Genomic DNA, 22537 nt, shown 5'->3' with positions numbered 1-22537 from the left:
AGGCCTCTCTGGATTCCTCTCCTTTGAGCCCACAGGGTCCTCTATATCTGCAGTCACAACAGGAGTCAACTGAACTGGACTTAACAGAAATTGACAGTCATGTCACACGCATACCCTCTGTCAAATTAAACAAACAACCTAGCTCTGGCCTCAAGGGTGCTCCCACATGACAATGGCCCAAATGGTTCTTGCCCACATTCTCATCCCCAAGAGAACATGGTGTTGGAGAAATAGTGGCACTATGAGATGCTTCCTCCTCTAGAACCCCACTGTGGCACTACCTTGGAATTCTACTCACGACAAACACAGTCCTAATCATTCCATCAACTCCTAGCTAATCTGCTTTTCTGAAATCACTATCCTCTACCTCTACCTCATTTCCAATCCATCCTCTGGGCTACTGTTAGAGCATCCTCTCTTTTCAAATATTGGTGAACTTCTCACAATTAATCCCAATATACAGAAACGTATATATAGCATAAAATACCCTTGGCAATCTGAAGTTAATCTCCCTAGCAATCTCTTCTGACAGCATTCTTTCTTCTCTGCATAAACCTTGTGTTTTGCCGAACTCTTCATAGTATTGGCTGTTCTCTCCAAATCCTAAGCTTTTTCGCAAAATATGGCTTTTCCAGTGTCGTGTCCTCAGTCTGGAATGTTCTTCAATGCTTATACCCCTATCACTTAGGCCAGCCTGGCCAATGTCTATAATTTACTGCTCAAGACACAGTTCAACACTCCCTCCTCTTTGAAACTTTGCCAAAGTTCATCAGGCAGTATTTTTTACCTCTTCCTCCGTGCACAAGTTTCTGATGCCACCTCCTGCCATTGTTGGAATTCTTCATGCTTACTACTGCTTCTGCTCACTCTTTGTTCCTACTGTCCCAGCCTTTCAGATCCAGCCTCAGAGACTGGACTTCAGTCTATGGTCAAATATTTGCATAGCTTCTCTCTCACCTCCTACAAGTCTCTACTCAAATGCCACCCTCTGAAGCTGACTACAATTCTAGCTAGGACAGTGACCCCCACCCAGTGGTGTTTGGGATGACCTGATGACATCATCATATAGCTGATCCTCCTTATTCTATATCCGCAAACTCACCTATCTGCTAAAATTGAATTGTAACTCTAAAACGAATACTGGTGTTTTTACACTCATGTGTAAAACGGGGAGATGCACAGATCAGAGAAACACACACACATTCCAAGCTGAGGGCAAACAAGATGCCACCCTGCCTTCCTGTTTTAGCTTTCTTATGGAAACCAGTGTGCTTTTTGCCGTCTATTTAATTCCTGTGTTTCCCACATTTGTGCTTTGTGTGGGTTATTTTTCTGTTTATACTGCTGTTGCTGTGAGTTCGACAGTAATGAATCAATAATATATATTAACTATGCTGTCTTTAAACAGAAACACACATAGACAAGGTTTTGTCTTGATTGATTGATGAAAATGTTGTGACCAGAGTCTCACAGGAACCTAACCCTATATTTCCCTTAGGAGCAATTGTTCAGTGTTCACTAATTCCGCGTTTGTGGCAACTTTATAGAATATAACAATGGATAACAAGAATTGGACCCATTTACTTTTTTGTTAATGATCTGTCTCCACCAAGAAGAACGTAAACCCCATAAAAGGGGGACTATACTGTTTTGCATTATAACATGACTCTACCCCCCCACCTATCATCCTGTCTGACATATAGTAGGTACTCAATAAATGTATTGAACTGCACTGAACTGGGCAAGGATAGAGAGTATTTTTTTCTTTACCTTTGTACCACTAGCTTTTAACCAAGCTACTAGCACACTGTGAAGCTCTCAGTACTAGTTGAATAAATGAATCAAGATGTGAATGAATGGACTGTGAATCTCCTAGCCAAAAATAGTAGCAAGGCCTGGATTTTAACCAGAGCTTTTCATCCAGGAACACTAAGCACTACTCCACTATTATTTTATCATGATTGCCTATTTGTAACATCATCCTTAGGGCAGACTTTGATGCACGTCTTCAATCTTGGATGCATCATTGCTCTGCGTCCATAATATGCTCTGGAACGCTCACATCTATAATATATTGAAATTGCAAAATACATAAAATCTCTCCAATGCCCAGGCAAAGTGCATAACAAGAAAAAGCAGAAATCTTTGATGCTGTAATTCAATGCATTCTTTTTTTCCAGGGAAAACAAATACGGCCTCAATCACCCAGAGTTTAATGTGGCTAAGCTTAAAGATGTTTCAAAACAGACTTCGTCTACTTGCTTCACACACATCTTCTAAGAACCCTGTAAACCTCTGCTTGATGCTTTACATTTTAAAGTACAAATTAAGATTTTTTTTTAAAGAAACACTAGAAGTTTCCTTGACTGTTTTCATGGCAGAATTGAAAATTGATTTGTCAGTTTCAGCCAGGCAGTTTTGGCCCCCCTTGGATGTGAAAAGGGGAAAAAAGAATGTAGTGGTTTAAAAGTTACAAATGAAATCTGAGGAGTGATAGAAATGGCTATCTTTGTATACAATAGCACCCACAGGGAAACTGAGGGAAAAATGGCAAAGTATTATTTTGTATTCTATGTTTCTCTGAAGATCCTCTGAGAGCTGGTAATGACTTGACAGAGCAGAAGCCACTCTATAGTAAGACACTGAATAAATATACACTTCCTAAGCATTAGGGGAACGTTGGCCTCTTCCATCTTGACATTGGAGACACACATGAGAAATAAGTGCTTCACCCTGGTTAAGTATGTACAGCAAAAGAAAAGCAGAGAGGCCATGACAGAGTGGAGCAAGGACACCTAACATGTCTGGAGAGGTCAGGAAAGCCTCCTGGAGCGAGTGGCTTTGGGAAACTACAACCCAGCCAGGAGCAGAAGGCAACCAGGTAATGAGAAAAGGTAGTCAGCATGGAGGAAGGGAACAGCAAGTGTGAAGATTCTGCTTCAAAACCATTGAGGGCTCCCCCCTTAGCCTCTCAAATACAGCAAATCCTTGAATAACATTGTTTTGTTCAATATTGTTTCATTATAATGTTGATGGGGGAAAAAATTGCTTCAATCCAAGGCCACTGTCTGTGTGGAGTATGCATTTTCTTGCCACGTCCGCGTGGTTTTTCTCTGGGATTCCAGTTTCTTCCCACATCCCAAAGCTGTGCATGTGAGATGAACTGGCGTGTCTACATTGTTCCAGAGTGAGTACGGGTGTGTGTGTGTCTGTGTGTGTGTGTACACCCTGCAATGGAAAGGCTGCCTGTCTAGGGTGAGCTGCCACTGCCCAGAGAGGTTCCTGCCATCTGTGATCCTGAACTGGAATGAACTTGTTTTTATTCATCTTTCTTAAACGTATGTATAGCTCACATTTATTTCAACGTTTAACATTAGAAGTGTTTTGGGACTTTATTTTGCAGTTTGGTGATGATTTTGTGACCAGAAATATGCCATAGGAACCTAACTCTTGTTTATAACAGTTAGTCTATGGTAAAACTGATTTCGTTCTATGTTGTTGCACTGAAAGTCAGTTTCCAAGAACCTCTCACCTACGTCACGTGAGGACTTGCTATACCACTGCCGTAACTTCCCATTCGAGGCCTTTCCCACAGGCCTCCATTCAGAAGCTAAGCAACCACAGGAATTGTGGCTTGTGTATTACTCTTCTTGAATTGAGTATGATAGCAGGCATAGTCACTGCCGTAATTACCTCGCCCCTCCGCCCCTGCCAGCCTGAGTCCCAGCACTCTGACTCCCCTGCCCCTGTACCTGGATGGAAACACAGCACACTGTTACATTCCCCTGCCTCCTTCCTACGTTCCCATTCTTCACTGCCCAGATCAAATGCCCATGTCACTGAGAAGCCTTTCCAGACGTAGCACAGTAGTATACTGCCATTCAAGACACAGTTAATTAGCCCTTGTAAAATACCTGTATGCACTTATCACAGGTGCTGTAACCATTTCCCCTCCTAGAACACAAGTTCCAAAACAACAGGGATATATCTGACTCATTTCTCTGACCCTGGCAACAACAGGGCAAGCACTGGGCACATGGTCCCTCAGGCTCCCTTGGTTGTTGCTTTTTTGTTCTCTCAGAATGGATTCCTATTGGTCCGCAAGCACGCAGACTGGTCCCAGCAGCTTCAGGGGCCCCTCAGCCATTGACCTGCCTCCCTCACTCAACACTGCTGAAGGGGGCCTGTTTATTTTGGGGTGTCCTCTCAATGTGAGTCTGGCCCATGGCTTCATGCCTTATCCTTATCATGCTAAGTAGGACAAAAGCAAGGAAATGCCAACCACTTGCTGATGGCACATGGCAGCCTTCTATAGATGTTACATGGAATCTGAATATACAATTAATAAGAAGTGTGCACATAGCTTACAGACTTCCAAACCTGGTTTGCACAGTTAGCATGCATTAGAATGACTGAATTGAAGTGTTAAATAATATTTTGTGAGATGAATGGCTGGAAAGATGGACAGAAATTCAGATTTTTGGAGATTTTTGCAACTGGATTAGAATCAATGGCGATTTGGAATCCTGAGTTATTTAACCGATTGACTGAATTTTCATTCCTGCTAAGTTCTTTGTGTCAAGATGTCCAGCTAACTAACATAAGAACAAACAGTCTATCATTCTCCTGGTAGATTGTGGTGGGAGAGTTGGGGGTGGGGCCAAGGAAATGTAGAAAAGTCGATTATTTTTCAGTTCGGAGTTCAGCTTGTATAATTGTGAATGACTCATTTTTCGGTAACCATGTTCTTCATTCTTGTTCTTTTTCATCTTTTTGGCTGAGTAATGTGCTACTCTTAGATGACAGTCAATTTGAAAAAAAAAAAAAAGATGTAGAAATCATTATACAATGAGTTACCTTTAAAACACACACACACACACAAAAAAAAAATCACAGGAAGTTTACTAGCCTTTTTGAAATCCTGAATGAAAATTGACACTTAAGGGTGACATCTCCTCCTCTGCCATTAAGTGATGGGCTAAGAGCACTTTACCAATGAAACCAACAGGCAGGACACAGATCATTGACCACAGAAGGACTTGTTAAAAGAAGTATTTCCTTTTGTTTTAGTAACTGTAAATCATAATATGAAGACTCCCTCCAATTGAGATATGTATAACCACTCAACTCTGAATTTTGGTCAACAGGGACACTGTAGTAGAGGGAAAGGGCCGAGCAGACACTGTTTAGAATTTCATAGAAAAATCAGTTAGGACCCAGTCTCAGCAGCCAATAAACCAGTATTCCAAAGTTTGGTTAGCTTTACCAATGACTACAGTAATAGGCAGGATCAAGATTTAAGGACTAACCAAATGCATTTCCAAAAGTATGTTCTTATACAATACAAAGGGATCTATTAAAAGGGGGGGCTATATAATCAAATCAACGTGGGGAACAGTACAAATAGTACCACAGAGTCACAAACTGACAGCCTAGAGGTTCTCTGGCCTCTTTCCTTTGACTTGATAAATATTTTAATTTGATTTTGAATCTTCTGCTAAAAACAGAATGTGTAATTCCAAGAACAGAGCCCAACTCGTGATGTGTACTCCATAAATGAAAAATAAATTTTGAAATATTTTCAAATAAGCGAAAAATGTAATTTTACATAAAAATACAAAAGTTCAGCTCTTCTGCAAAGAAGAGCTATCTGACTAAACTGAGGTAACATCCCACAGTGATGATGCTTTGTAGGTCGGGTAGGTGTTTTCTAACTCACTGCGGTTCATACTGTTCCCTAACACCTTACAGCTGGCCCATTTCACGCATATGTTTTGCCCAGTCACTACAGGAAAATTCCCTTAGAGAATCAAAAAGCAAATCATTACATGAAAGACTCGGAAATGTCCTACACATTTGATATATATCTAGAAATGTCCTGCGCATGTGATATATATCTGAAAATAAAGTTTCTGAATCAATGATGTGCAATCTTCAGCTTTTCTAGATTATTTCCAAATCGTGGTCCCATGTAATTGTACCAATTTTCATCCCTACCAGTGTGACCAAAATATTCCCCCTTCTTCACACCCTCATCAGTACTTGGTATCGGTACATTCTTACTTTGTAATGGTGTGGGCATAAAGTACTATCCGGTTATTTTAATTTGCATTTCTTTTACCAACAAGGTTAAGTATTTCTCATTGATTTGTTTTTCCTCACCTACAAATTGCCCTTTTATATCTATAATCCACTAAAAAATTAGATTGCCTTTTATTTATTTATATCAGTTAAAATATTTTTGATATCAATCCTTTGTCAGGTAAACGTCGCAAATAAATTCACCTGGTCTACAGCTTTGTTATTTAACATTACAAATGATGTTATTTTTCAGGTACCGTCGTGTTATTGGGAAGAATTAGAAAGCAGGGTCCATCAATACAAAAAGAGTCACAGAATTTTGCTATGTTTTTATAAGAAAACAATTTAGTAACCATGATTACCAAATCAAAACAAATAAATCTTAAAACCATCATGTTATATGGAAAACAGGTTGCAAACGGATATTCATGGAATTATACCATGTCTGTACAATTTAAAAATACACAAAGTAATACTATCTAGAGATTAAGGGCAGTAGGAGTATGAAAGCACCTTGGGAAGGATGCACACCGACATCACAATAATAGCTCTGGTGGGAGGAGGAGAGGAGGACCACAGTGGGGATAGGGAAGTGGGAAGGGCTTCTGCTCTGCTTTATTTCCTCCGGACGGAGGAAGGGGCACAGGAAGCAAAGATGTCAATCTGTGTTATATTCGAGGCTGTGATATATTATTGTTTTTACCTTTTGTAGCTCTTTGAATCACTTCATACACAAACTTATACATACATACTTCTACATACACACATTTATTTTTTAAAAAAGAGCTCAGGAAAACGCATGGTATAATGTCAATGAACTATAGAATTCCTTATTTAAAAAAATAAGGAAATTAAATGTTGGGCAGGGAAAAGAGCCCTAGATAATTTTACTTATTCAGCATTTCCCATAATTCAATGTTTCTTATACTATCCATGAGACTCTTCACTCTTCTCTTTTTTCTTTTTTTCTACACTTCCTGTAATCTGGGTTATAAGTGTTCCACAGACCACACTTTGAGAAACGTAAGTTTTGTGAGACAAAAGGCTCAAAGATAATTAAAAAGAAAACTAGTTCACTGAAGTTAGTGTCAAATTGAGTTTGATTCTGACAAACACCAAGAGTAAGTTGGAATGTCTGTGCTTCTTAAGTAGCAAAGACACATCAGTAATTCACAGGCTAGTGTCCATACACTTGCCTCATTGCAAACATCAACTATTCAAGATACCTTGCTTTGAGAACCACGGATGTAATAACTTTTAAAAATTCAATAGGGGCCATGCCATATATTCCTCTTGCTCCTTAAAACTTATAACTTTATAAGAAAAACATGCTAGCTATTTTAAAATAAAAAGTAGATTTCCTTAGCAAATGTTTTACTCCACAACTATTTTGAGCTAAGCGCGTTTCTTTCCTAGGCCATAAACTACATTGCTATTCAAATAAATGAAATTACTGGACAACACAGGCACTTATTTTATTTACTCATGGGGATAGAATGGTTTAAATATAAACATCGTAATACTTTGGACACTGCTCTGAAAAGTACATAAATTGTAAAGTATGTGTAAAGTACAGCTCCATTATCATTTTGCTGCAATGTTCCTGAGCTATTGTGCAAAGAAAGCATGCACTGAGGCTAATCATTTGTATAGAAGTTTGTAATTTAAAACAAACATTTATGCCTTATGTTACCAGATGCAAAACTGGGATATTAAATATGTTCTTGACATTAACAGCCCACAGGGAGGCAATTATCCCACCCATTTTATAGCGGCTGAGACAAGTTCAATGTCATTGAACTGACGTAAGCCACACCTCAAGGAAGCCATAGAGCTGAATCAGAACCAGGGCATGTGAACCGGGACCACTCCTTTCTGAATGGAGAGTCGTAAACAGCACTCACCCCAAGGCTACTTGAAAACACAAGAAGATAGTCCATGCCAAGCATGGGTGAATTTCATTATCATCATTTCTAATTTTTTTTTAAACATAAGCTCATCTTGATTATAGTGTTATGAAAGCTGATGCTCAGCTTTACAGTGAAAAGACAATTATTTTATTTTCTAAGTTACTTATTCTTTTATCAAAGACTTTTCCTGAGTAATTGGTGTTTTAAAGGAACCTGTTTGAGGAATTTCAAATATGTTTTGCTTTTTTCCACGAGACAGTTATGCTTGTGTGGAAAACAATCTTGATTCATCACACAATAGAGGAGGTCTCAGATATTTGGGTCAGTGTAAGCTTTTCAGGTTTGTTTATTTACCCCCTTTTGTCCTGAGGATAATTAATATGGTGGCATTTGACAAGGTACTCTCTGACTATTTCTTGCAACTGTCAGCTGGGTGCTTCTAGCTATGACACTGTAAATAGGCTTCAGAGTCAAAAGAAAATAAAACATCTTTAGCAAGTTTTCCTCCTTACACTCAAACCAAGCATTTGCTGAAGACAATTAAGGCTGTGATAACAAAGGAAACTTTCTTCCAGGACTTGGGGATTATTAAAGCCATGCGTTTGAGTGAGGACACATCATGTAATTCTATTCTTCATCTAACTTTGGTTAATAAATGCAATATGATGTATTAGAGAAATAAGCCTTCAAATCAGAATTTTCCGGAAGGAGTATCCAACTTTTTAATCCAGAAAAGAAGATCAACCTTTCTGTATAGTGTACATGTGCGTATATGCATCCATAACATACTGTCTGCGTTACTCAAAGTTCAGATACAAACTCGCTCTCAGTACATTATTGTGGCGTCTCTGTTCTTCTAAATTCATACCTAAATCCTTACTTATGAGTTCTGGAAAAATTCTTGCTACTTGTTTGTGTGAAATGAACAATACTATGTAGAATATAACAGTAAGTAAACAGCATCTATAAATGCTGCATGACATTTACTTGGCGTCCAACAGAAACTGATGAAAAACTACTAAGATTTAATGAATAAAGAACATGTCACATCACAGCAATTACATTACTTGGTATTTAGAGCTAGAACATAAAACAGCGATACCTTGGGATCTCGGTGTTTTTGTTTTCAGCATAAGGACAGGAAAGGGTCTGATTTCCTCATCAGCTACTCATCAGTGCCTGTCCTCATGTCTAGGCATGGCAGATGGTGGGCAATTGACACTTATCTACTAAATGAACGACTGAATGAATGAGTGAGTGAAGGTTAGTCCTGAAATCACTGTACCAAACAGAATAATTTATTCTACATTTAAGGAAAACAAATGCAGGCTGTGTGTGTTGAGACACCTGGAAGATTTAAGGAGCTTCAAACCTTGATGGAAATAGTCCTGCGAATTACCATATACAATTTACTGATGCTAAGACTACAAAAGTCAGTCTCTAGTAATTTGACTGCGTGAATCAGAACTGGAGAAGGCACTCTGGTTGGCCTAATCTGCAGTCAACCTAAATAAATGCCAGTGATGCAGGACAGACCTTTCCTCAGCAAAGGTCATTTACTATGAAAAAAAGTCTGGGAGAAGATCACACCACAAAACATACTGCAACATGGGTGCGTCCTTTAAGCTTAGGGGTGGCTAATTAGAAATCATGATAACCACTGATAAATTGACTAACGTTACAAACCCTAAAGAGGGAGATTGGAGACGTACCGGAATAAAGAGCCCAGATGATTTGAGAATTGCTGGACATTGCAGGTTTTAGTGACCAAAACCTCAGCAAACAGTCATAGGAATCCAAAGTGATTTGCATGTTCCAAATGGTGCATTGTCCTATCTTGACTTTCCACCCAAGTCTTCACAGATCTAGTTCTGCTTCTACCTTTGCAAATAGGGTCATTGCCACAACTGACTCTTTCACGTTTTTCTTTCAGGCCCTGCTGCAAAAAAGAAGTATGTCAGTTATAATAACCTGGTTATCTAACCTGTTCCATTCCATGGAACCACGGAGGAGGGAGACCTCAGTTATTTCGTCACCCAATCTGGCATAGGACTCTTTCGGTCCTGCCTGCTACCCATCACTGGAGGAGCATCCCCAGCCAGGAGACCAATGTTAGAGGATCCAAGTGTCCTACACAGCTGCTTTATGAAATATTCTTACTTTATCTTGGCTTAATAAGTCACTGGCATCAGCACTGCCAACTTGGCTGCAATTTTGGACCTTCCCGACCAAAGGGAGTGTTGAGACTCAAGTCCCACCAGGCTCTCTAGGATGAAGCACGGAGAGCCACAGTGACTGTTTCGGGGCTGACCTGTCTTTCTACGTATGTACTTCCAGGTTGCAAGGTTTTGAAATTTTCTGTACAGTTTGTGAGGACTTTTGCACTTTACCATCTGATGTTGTACCTTGGTTCATTGTTTGTTTTTGAATGCCATGTTTTCATAGAGCCCTATTCTCTCAGACACGAAATCTTGGGGACATTGTTAAAACAATGAAAAATTTAAAAAAGATCTCGGCAGACTAAAAAAATACCAAAAAAACAAAAACTTAAATCACATATGTACATGACTGTATAATTACAATTATAGTATCACGGTAAATCATGTTACCTTTTTTTTAAGACATAAAAGGATACTTAAAGACCAATAACTGTGCTGATAAACTAGGCCCCACCTATCTATCGTTGGTAACTTATAAGTCACATGAAAGGAAGGTATTGGCTGAACTGAATAGAGGTCTTGATCTTTGGGATGCATGCCAGTAATGTATTTTACAGTACATGTTAATACTATGTTCACTATTCGTATTTGTGTTCTCTTTTATTTTCATTAGGGTATATGAATATTTTGCAATAATTTTAATAATGATTAAGCTATTTGGAAAAAAAAGAATATGGATTTTTCATGTCTTGAGGTTTTGTTCATGCCCCCATGACTGACCAGTGTGATAAGGACTTTTAAAAAAAAAAAGCATGTATGTTTTTTACTGTTTGTAATAAGTACTTTCGTTAATCTTGCTGCTTATGTGCCAGTTTAGTGGAAAAACAACCTTGCTGAAAAAAATCCCCCCTTTCCATTCTCTTTCAATTCTGTGATATTGTCCAAGAATGTATCAATAAAATACTTTGGTTAACTTTTTTATTTTCTGCCATAAATATTTTAGTTGTCTACCCCCTTTTAGGTAGAGTTGATTTCATAAAATCTTAGGGAAGAATGGGGACTCAAATGGTTAAAGGAAAAAGCCTTAGCTCACAACTAAAGCTATATCTGAAATGCATACTCTAAACCCAGAGGTCTAAATTCTCTTATAAAAAAGGAGCTATCACAAAGCCCATGCATTTTGTTTTTACATTATTGAAGCTGAAACCTGACAAGCTTCAGATATTTACTCAGCAAGTTATCTATCAAAAATAACAAAAGTGCTAGAAGAAAGAAAATAAAGAAGACATACAAGCTTCCATAAACAGCACTCTGAGGACAATTTAGTGAAAAGATAAACATCTCTGCACAACTTCATTAAAGGACTTAAGTGAATAAGAATAACTATTAGGTTGGTGCAAAAGTAATTGCGGTTTTTGCAATTATTTTTAACCTTTTAAACCGCAATCACTTTTGCACCAATCTAATATTGCAAAGCATTTGTCTATATCTGAAAACAAATACGGTAGCCATAGTTGATGGCAAGATTAAGACTTGGGGTTTCTAAACTCAACATTAAGAACTGCCCTCATTTATCAGCTCATAGTAACTTGGGTTTCAGGAGCACAAAAGAAAACTTATTTGCAGAGAGTGGTGACTTTTGTCCTTAGCACTCAGGGCTGGACACCCAAAATCCAAAATGTATTTAAATGACCTATTGTGCATCTAACTGTGATTAATTTTCTACTTTGATTAATAAAACCCACACCTGCTTATACCTTTGGCATCTGCCGACCTCTGCCTGCTGTCTCTCAGCTCCCTTGGCCCAGGGAATGTGTGTGCAAAGACGAGAAAAGTCATTTCACTTTCAGACCAAGAAAAACTAACATATTTCCCAGTTTTCCCAATCCCTCAAACACTCTTCCAATAACAGACCATGGAGAAAATGCAAATCAAAAGTGAACTTTGGATTATCCACATTTTCAAGTTGTAGAGACCAACAACCTATTAGAAAACCTGACTCTCTCTCCTACTAACTGTCCTTGGGGATGTTACATAAATATTCTGAATCCTCCATTTCCTTACTTGGAAAATGAGTTAATACTACTGCCTACACCATAGGGTGAGAAGGGTTGAGAGAGAACACCAATGCGAAGGGCTGACAACAGTGGTTGGCACATGGCTAACTTGCCGTACACAGTAACTGTTACGACCACCACCTGTACCACCAGAAGCATCAGCACCGTCAAGGGTGTCACTGTTTGTTCTGAGAACAAACTTCAGCATGCAGTGCTTCCCCCTTCCAGACATGGAAGCAGACTCTGTATAATAGCCCATGGGCAAGCCAGGCTGTCTTCTGGCCATGTAGTACAAAGAATTTCTTTCCCAACAAAGTTACATTAGAGAATATCCCCATTATTCAAATGTCTAACCAAGAGTGCAAGAGAAACGGCAACAGCAATTTCATTTGGGATTGGAAAGAGCAGACTGCCAAAGACCTTTGCTTTGCCTCTGGATTCTCAGGGTAGAGCTGAGATCACAGTGATCGTGACCATCGCAAGGATACAAGTGAAAGCTTCTCTAGCACCACGTACAAGGCACTTCTCTGTATACATTATATACTTTATGTATAGTATACTTTGTATTATATATGTACTACAACGTATTTTTTATATATACCATGTTTCCCCCAAAATAAAAGTGGGTCTTATATTAATTTTTGCTCCAAAAGATGCATTAGGGTTTATGTTCAGGGGATGTCATCCTGAAAAATCACGCTAGGGCTTATTTTCTCGTTAGGTCTTATTTTCGGGGAAACACGGTAGTAACTTATTTAATCAAAATGCAGTTCTAACCATCTTCTACAACCCCCATCCCCAACCCAGTAGTTGAGATGAAGTGTGCCTGTAGTCCTAGGACAGATCTATTAGAAATTATTATCGATAGCAAGCAACATAAGGAATGACACACAGGTCCCCTTGCTCTTTCTCAAATACCAAGCATATCCTACCTTTCTTCTCTTGCCTAGTTATTCCCCTCAGATGTCTGCAGGACTCCACTTCCTCATTCATTTCCATTTTCTTCTTAACCTTCATTGTGTCGTAGGTCTTTTAAGGCCATATCTAACAGGGCAGCCATAGGGAATCCATGACCCTGCTTTATTTTTCTTTACAATACTTATCATTATTCAACCTTATAGATTTGATTCCTTGATTTTGTCAGACCCTTCTGCAGTAACCCCTACGAGATACAGACATCTTCTCTTTCACTCACTACAGTACCCCAGCACTTAGAACAGCGCCTGACAAGGAGGAGGCCTTCCGTGAATATTCGTAAAGGGATTGGTGAAAGAAAGATGAATGAATGGATGAAGATAAAAGGCTCTAGAATATGACAGGAGGGCTGGAGGAGCCTGTACAGGTGGTTGTAGCAGGCTCTGTGCCAAGAAGCACTGGAGCAGGGTCTTGAAGGACAAACAAGATAAGCAAGAGAAAGGAGAGATGTGCACATTTTACAGTCAGCCTCGGCTGTAGAGGAGAGAGCTACCACCGTGTTTCCTTGAAAATAAAACTGGGTCTTATATTAATTTTTGCTCCAAAAGACGCATTAGGGCTTATGCTCAGGGGATGTCATCCTGAAAAATCATGCTAGGGCTTATTTTCCAGTGATGTCTTATTTTTGGGGAAACACGGTACTATTAGGTAGGGTTCCTTTTCATCAAAGGATGCATCAGTTTTCTTAGGAAGTGAAGTGGTAGCTGGATATTTCAAATCAGAAACCTTTTCATCTGGAGGAGCAAGGGAGATGACAGGGAGGTGCTACAGCCCGAAGTCACTGGATTCAGAATCAGAAGGCTCGGGTTAATGCTCTGAGCTCCCCACAGATCAGCTGCGGAATCCGAGGCCATCCACACACCCCTGGAATCCTCATGTCTCCATCTTTACAATGGGAAGAGAACATGGATTCAAGGCCACTCTGTATGAGCTTGTTCCAGAAAGTTAACGATCAAAATGTGTTAGCCAACTCTGAACACAACAACCTGAAACCGTGTTGGACGTCATGGCTGGGCTCCAAGTGGGGAAGCAGAATCACTTCTTTGTTGTGAACGTAATTAACCCAGCCTAAGGTGTCCAGCAGTGCTTCTGGCTGCCCCTTTACACAAACAAATGTAATTAAGCTCCAATGGACTAAAAATCCCTCCATCTCTCCATCAGTTGCTGCTATGTTATTGCTTATCTGACATTTTCCTCTGTGAATTATCCTTCCGTAAAATTTGCCTTAGCATGCCCTCTCTTGACTGTTTCTGTGTATCCTGATTCTCCCATCTATTCTTCACCCTTCTAACCAGCATGGTGGGGTTAAGTCTGCTTTACCAATCTTCAGCCAAGGTATTGCTAACATTCTGGAAGATAACAGAGCCTAGAGTAGAGCCCTTGAGGCTTCTGCCAGAGACCAATGACTTACTTAGCTAACTCTGGTGTGTTAATCAGCATTAGATAAATAGAGATGTGGTGATTTCTCTAGTGAGATACCGCTCCCCTTCAAAAAAAAAAAATGTAGAAAAAATCACCTTGTGTTATTTTCTCTTGCCCAATAAAAATAACAAGAAATGAAAGCAAAATACATCTGCCATGTCTTGTGCAATCAACAAACTTATAGCTATGCTGTCTCTCTGACTCTCCATCACGGAAGAGAAGATAGACCAGCAATCATATCATTCATGAACCCTGAGTGGCTTCTGGGCTGGCTTTTTTCTCTCTAAGGGTTGATGAGACATTGGCATGATAATCTTCACTGAAATCCTGGAGGGAATAAAATCAGGTCATAGGGTCTTTCCCTTTTGGAGTTCTGGCCAAGTTGCACCACCTCTGGATGCTGAAACACTCCTCCTCCTCCGGACTCTTCCCAGGGAGAATGGGGAGGACAGGTGAGGTCTCATAACCTACAGGACAGCCCTGGTGTCTTCACACTCCCACACTCATCACCAATTGGGTCACACCTTGGTTCCTGACCGTGATTTTGACCTGGTGGCCTTATTTTGCTTGACCAATGGGCAATAATGTAAGTATCGCCCAAAGAGGTACGGGCAACTCAAGCACGTAAGCTGTACGGAACACGCATTTCGCGTTCATGTGGCCTGCCTGCCATCTGCCTTTCTTTGACCCCGAATCTTGACCATGCTTCATGTCTCACATGCCAATATCTTTATTCTTCCTTTTCCTGTCCCAGAATTGTATTAACTTTAAAAGAAGTTAGTAGTAAATCAAGCAATACAGAGAAAGAAGAGCCAAGGTGCAAATTCTGATTTCTTTTCTCTAACATTTATCTTTTAGAAATGCTTCTCACACCTTGATGTGCCTGTGAATCATCTGGGGAGCTTGTTAAAAAATGCAGATTCTGAGTCAGCAGGTAGGGCCCAGGATTCTGCATGTCTAATAAATCCCCGAGAGATAATCACACTGCTGGTATTTGAGCTGGAATTTGATTCTCAACCCTGATTATACATTAGATTCACCAATGGACTTCAAAATATATCTGTTGCCAGACCCTACTCAAGAGAGTCTATTTTAATCAGTCTGGGGGAAAACCTGGGGTTTTTTTGTTTTGTTTTTTTCTCCACAAGATTTCCAGAAAATTTTCACATGGAGGGTAGAAGATTGCTGTTCTAATCTGGTGGGTCCCCGGCTTTAGTGAGCATCAGAATTTCTTGGACGGTTTATCAAAACATACAATGCTGAGCCCCAGCCCCAGAGTTTAATTTAGTAGGTCCAGAGTCAGAGCTGATCATTTGCCTTTCTAATAATTTCCCAGGTGGCTCTGGTGCTGCTGGTCCAGGGAGCATACTTTGTGAACCACTGGTCAAATCCAAACAAGCAAATTACGACTCCCACATTCTGGCTTTGCACATGACAAAGGGTTAAAACAAACAAGGAAAAGACACTTTTACAGGTTCTAGCACATTTTGCAAACCTCCACCCATTCTGGACTTTACTCTTTAAACACTACTCTTGCCTCTATCACCGTTTTGCAGTGGTGTGCATGTGCCCCCCCGCTTCTAGCTTTTGCATGAATTGGTTGAAACCCACCTAACTTACTGGAAAGTTTCTCATGTACCCACAGTTGTCTCTCAATCATTTTTTTTTCTTTTTTCTTTTCCTTCCCTGGGTCATGACCAGGGATGCAGAATTCTACTTCTCAGTGCCTTCCCCTGCTCTTGGGTCTGCAACATTCTTATTTCTGGCCTCTGGTTCTTTACTGTATTTTGACTTTATTTTTAATTTAAAAGAATGTTATTCTTAGTTTTAGGGCAGTTGTAGGCTTATAGAAAAATGGAGCAGAGAGTACAGAGAATTCACATCCATCTTTCCAAAGCCTCATCTGTCCACCTGGCTATGTGTAGGCTGCTTCGCCCTGGCTCAGGAGCTCAGATGATATCTGTGCTTTCCCCTAAGCTTCCCCTCCACCAGGTCCTCCTAGCTGTTCTGAATTAGGTTCAGAAAGGCAATCCTTTTCTCGTCACTGCCCTTGGGTGTTACAGTATGCAGTGGAAGAGCATTCATTCAAACCAATTGGAACACCTACTATACACTAGGCACTAATCTAAATTCTTGGGGCCACAGCAGTTAGGTAAGAAGCTTAATTCCCTGCTCTCAGGAAGCTTGCATTCTGGAACATGTGTCTAGGGTTTCTCAGATGCTGCACTTTTCCCCAGAAGTGACCTCTTCAGGATGAGCAACCAGATTCACTTCAGACATTCTGAACCAGAGCTTTGCTTTCCTTACTTCACTTTTCTTCCTCCAATGCCTCTCACTTCTACTTAGGAAATTTGGACACACTGACTCTTTATTTCGCTTGTTGTTACTTTATGATGTACTGTCCTCTGCGTTCAAAGAGGACATAGAGATCCAAGCAGGCAGATCCCTAGCTGAGTACACCCGGTTCCATAGTTGAGAAATTGTATTTGCCACTCAACTGTAGGGACCTATCCAATACAAGAAAGGGAAATCCCAGAGAGCAATTATTCTAACTTTGAGTCAGCCAGTCAACTAACAGCATCCTGTATTAGAGAAAGTGGCATGATTTTTTTACCTTCTCCTTTGAACAAAGAGACCTCTCCAGCAAGCTGCATCTGGCTACTGAGCTGGACAGTGACAGAGTCCGTCTTGGTGATTGTCACTGTCCCAGTGAACATTTAGTACCAGAGAAACTGGGTCAGGCAAATCACACGGGTCTCTGGGCCACGGGGGCAGAGCTGCCCCTACTGCTCCCTAGACTGTGCACAGAGCTAGCATAGAGATACAGTCATCAAGCACTGGGTATTGCTCAGTTCTGTGGTAAGCAATTCTTATTTATCTCATTTAATCTTGAAACCAGCTCTACATGTGAGGGATTTTTTTACTCCTTTTAAAGAGTAAAAGGATAGAGCAGCAGTATAATTTCCCTAATACCGTGCAATTGATGAGTAGCAAAGCTGGGATTTGAACCCGATCTCACTGACTCTGGTTCCAATACTATGAAACATTCAATTACAATGCCCAGAACACGATTTCTTATTTTCCACAAAATAGCAATTACTCACAATAAAATAAAACCCCTAGCCAGAATGAATTAAGATTTTTATAAGAAAAGTGTATGTATTGACAATACATACTAATAGTTATAACAATAATTATAACAAGAGACTATTAAATAGAATTAAAAGTGATTTAGGAAAGTAAATGTTATAGAAAAATGTCCATATGGTTAGTTTCAAGATGATTCCAACTATGTAAATACACATATATACATTAGGATAAAGCTAAAATAAGATACAAAATGAGTTATGTAGTCATGAATTATTTTTTTAATCAATTTCTTCTGTACTTTTTGTTTCCTTGCAATAAGCATGCACTGCATTTATAATGAGAGGGAAAACTTAGTTTTAGCATCATCCTTTGGATTTCTGCTCAGACTGCAAAGTAGCCCAGTGTGATGCTGGCTCCCTATTCAAAATCGTCTCCAGGCACAAATGTTGTAGCATCTCTGAGCCCTGAATTTACAGTGGAACCTCCTGGGGGGATTTTGAAAAATACTGACGTACAGGCTCCGCCCAGACTAATTAAGACAGAAATTTTGGAGGTAGACATGGACATTGATGTATTTTTAAATCTCCCCACAACAAGCTTTTAAGAGAAACATGGAGAGCAGGGATCAGGACTTGCATGGATACTGGGGATTAGGAATGATGAACCACTCCCATCCACCACAGCTCTCGCCACCTACCTGCCACCTGCACCACCACCAGAGAAGCCAATGCCCAAAATGGGCCAGAATGACATCTGAGAAATGGAGGTATGCATTGGGATCTTTGTCATGGATAGAGATGGAAAAAAGCACTATTCATGTTAAAAACATTTGGAACACTTGCCCATATTACACACAAAACAAACAATTCCAGATAAAATAAGGATATACATTCAAAAGAAAAGAAAGGCCTTTAAAAAGAAATACAAAGGAGTATCTTTCTGACTTTATATGTAAGGAATGGTTTTTTAAAGACAGAAAGAGCGTTAACCATAAGGGAACAATTAATAATGTGATTACATTACAATTAATATGGTTCATGAAAAGCTAAAGAAAGTGTAAGTAAAACTGCCATCTATAAGGCAATATTTGCAATACATACACCAACAAAGGATTGATATTAGAAATATATATATATATATAAATATGTGTGTATATATATATATATATATGGAATAAATATACACATGCACATGGAATATATATACTAGGAATATATATGGAATGCACATATGCAAATAAAATGTTACCTATGTCTTATAAATAGATTTTACATACACACCACACACACACACGAAAGTCAGCAAGATAAACACGAACCCAATGCTATAAAGAACAGGCATTTGACAGAAGAGAAAATTGTATAATAAAAATATGAAGAGATGCTCAGTTTCCTTGGTGATCGGGGAGAGATTGAGCTTAGCAAGTGCTCATTACTATGTTATCTTATTAAAACATAAAGGAGGGTGGAGATGGACCGATAAGGATATTGCACGTATCAAGAACGACAACTACCTCAAGTGCCTTTGCGGTACACACCAGTCTCAACCACGATGCCAGTCTGCCCACTACACAGCGAGAAATAACATGCTTCTTAGATTACTTGCTAAGCCACACTCTTACATGTGACTTCAGAATTAGAAAAGCTCCATCATATCTGCTCTCATTTAATGATGTCTGTAACTCTGTTAGATGGGTGGTGCTAGTCCCATTTGACAAAAGAGGAAACTGCGGAGGAATGGAGTTAATTAAGTCAACTGAACTAGTCTTATTGCTAGCTAGCGCCAAAGCTTGAATATAGACCTCGCAAGTCAAACTAAAGCTCTTTCTACGGCATCCCAGAAGTTCTACAGGAGGTGCTGGAAAGAGTCTGCATGCACTTATGAAACAGAAACAGAAGCACCCGTTCAATGATATGCAGACCACCTGGATCCCTTTTGCATCTAGTGTTATTTCCATTCTCATAATCAAGAATCCATGAATAGTAAAAGCTATAGCTTTTATCCACGGAAGGAAGAAAGTTAAGCCTTTTACAAGACTCAGATCTTGGTTTCATTAGCCTAATGTTCTGCTAGGTCCCACTTAAAAACATAAATCCTGTGCTTCTATCCTGTGTGATGCCTGAAAAATTAAGATCAGACATCCTGACTGCTGAGGGGAGGTCTTCATGTCTATAGGGAAAACCCATCACACAGAAATGAAAGGTCTGGGAACTACCCATTTTTATACAGATCAAGCTTCTCAAATGACAATGACAAGGGTGACCAACTCTCTCAGTTTTGCCTATGACTTTTTTTTTTTTTTTTTTTTTTTTTGGGACTAGTAGTTTTGCCTCGGGAAAACCCCCCAATCCCAGGCAAATTGAGACGGTTGGTTCCACTAACCTTGACCCCACTCAGTCATCTCATTCTGCTATTATTAGCCTCCTGCTCCTTTTGTCTTGAATGGAAATAATCTAGAATCCAGGTCAAAATAAAGCTCAGGGATTTCATATCTGGACAAGTCCACATATACCTCCCAAGGGGAAAGTTGGCAGAACTGTGCATAAAGTCTTTCTCACAGATTCCTTAATACTTTTCATGTTTGTACTCTCATCTATATTTTCTCCATCTAAAGACTTTCATTTCATAATAAGAATGACGTGTATGACTCAATGAGATGTGCATTTTGAACGAAATCTTCCACACCAAAGTTTCTAACACTTGCATAATTAGAACATAAATATTACTGAATCTTAGAATTACACACAGTTCATTTACTCATTCTTCTTTGGGTAGAGACTCAAAAGTGAGAAAGACAAATAATATGTAAACAAGAATTTCCCTAAATTGTCATGTCAGGAGAGGCATGCCATACCTGTCCCCAGCTCATCAGCAATGTAGAGGGGAAAATTTAAATATTAATTTGTCAAGGCTGTTGCTTTGTATTTTATGTAGACAACCAAATCAATTACATTAATGAAGGTAATCTATATCCAAGAAGACCTGAGAGTGGAGGTGAATTTGGTCTACAACAGATCCACTGTCCCAAAAGGATTACACTTTCTTTTTCATGTCATGGTCACAAACTGTCCCTCATGATAGTGTTTTTAGGAAAAGAAAGATTGCATGTGCTATATCACAAAGAAGATGAATTTTTAAAAGGAATGTGTAATACAAGCCCTCAACCACAATCACCTGATATTGTGCAACTGATTCCTCAAGAATTCTGGTTCTCAAACTCTAAAGAGCATTAGAACCACCATGGAAGAGTTATTTAAAGGTAGGTTGGTAGACCTACTCCCAGCATCTATGATTTACAAACACTGCAATGAAATCTGAGAGTCTGTATTTCAAGCCAGTTCCCACTGCTGATCTTGTTCAGGAAGGACACACTTTGAGAACATGGCTCTAGAAAGATAAAAGGTAGGATAAAAGGTAGGGTAGGAAAGTAGTAAAGGAATGTTCTTCCCCAAGTGCAGCGGTCTCACATCTAGACAAGTCTAGATGGATTTGTCTATCTGGAGGGAAACTGGCAGAGCTGCACATAAATCTTTCTCAAAGATCTCTTAATGCTTACTAACACAGGATTCTACGCCAACTAGAAGTAGCATGTAGGGGATGGCCTCGGCTACAAAGCAGTAATAGAGGTATGTGATAAAGCTTACACAGCACAATGTAAATTGTTGAGTTCAGGCAATGTATGAGAGTTCACTGTATAATTTTTCCAGTGAACTGTAAAAATTGTATATGCTTCAAAATTTCATACTAAAATTTTAAAAAATGCAATTTCCAACATTTTATTCATATTTAGTATTACACAAAACTCCTTAATTTTAAATGCATCATACATTGCCCAAGTATTTTCAAGGGATTACGTAAATTAAATTATACTTTGGACACACAAAAATGTCTTTAAAACTTTTAAACATGGGAGTATTAGGGGTTGGGGATTGGTTTGTCAGTGGTTCTATGTGTGTGTCAGTGTGGAGATAGGGTATCTGGGGAATTGGGTTAGGGGCTGGGTCATCGTTGGCGTATCCACATGAGAGGAAATATCTGGAAAAAAGAAGTTTAAAATATTCAACAAACAGGGAAGCATTTGGCTGCAAGCAACAGAGAACTAAACTAACACATAGGACTTTATTTTTCATAAGAAACAATACAAATTATGTAGCCAGACAGTTGAGGCCTATTGCAGCTGGTCAAAGATGGTGTCCAGAACCTGGGTTCTTTTCCTTGGGCAGGACACAGGCAGTGGGTGACCTTTGCCTGTACCAGAACCCCTCCCAAAAGGTCTCAGAACCAACGTACCTGGTAGCCAGCTTCAACCCACACCAAAGCACTACCCAACTACCTCCATAAATGACACACCCAAAGGACAGGCTCAGCAGGCACCAGAGCCCTGCTAAAGTAAATCCTGCTGCATAGGGTCAGCCCCTGCACAACAGCTTCTCCACTGTACCCACAGCTGGTCCTCACAACAAATCAGCCTGAGGGGCAACTCCTTCCATTGATGTACCAATAGCAGTCAAGTTTCATCTATAACAGGAAGACACACAAGGGACACACCTGGAACACCCAGCTCAGGTGATCAGGGAGATTGTGCTAATAGACCCCACAGGACACCTACTACATAAGACCACTCTGCCCAGACTGGGAGACATAGCACCTCTATCTAATACATAGAAGAAAAAATAATCATACAAGGAGGCAGCCAAAATGAGGAGACAAAGAAACGTGTCCCAAATGAAAGAAAAGAACAAACCTCCAGAAAAAGATCTAAACAAAATAGAGGCAAACAATCTACCAGATGCAGAGTTCCAAATGCTGGTTATACGGATGCTTAACGATCTTAGTGAGAATC

At 39.7% G+C, this 22537-nt stretch overlaps 1 protein-coding gene across 2 annotated transcripts in view; it reads left to right on the top strand.

Moving 5' to 3' along the window:
• Nucleotides 1-11493, top strand: part of GRM7 (glutamate metabotropic receptor 7) — an 825787-nt gene extending 814294 nt beyond the window's left edge. For both annotated transcript variants that reach the window (XM_033133274.1, XM_033133273.1), the window contains one exon: nucleotides 9925-11493. In XM_033133274.1, coding sequence (XP_032989165.1) covers nucleotides 9925-9974 — 50 coding nt within the window. In that variant the 3' untranslated portion in view covers nucleotides 9975-11493. The remainder of the gene's footprint in view (nucleotides 1-9924) is intronic.
• Nucleotides 11494-22537: the final 11044 nt, after the last annotated feature.

The sequence above is a fragment of the Rhinolophus ferrumequinum genome, chromosome 17 (genome assembly GCF_004115265.2).
Source record: "Rhinolophus ferrumequinum isolate MPI-CBG mRhiFer1 chromosome 17, mRhiFer1_v1.p, whole genome shotgun sequence".
Taxonomy (NCBI): domain Eukaryota; kingdom Metazoa; phylum Chordata; class Mammalia; order Chiroptera; family Rhinolophidae; genus Rhinolophus; species Rhinolophus ferrumequinum.
The sequence above is the reverse complement of the archived record's forward strand: the minus strand, read 5'-3'. Positions and strand labels throughout refer to the sequence as shown.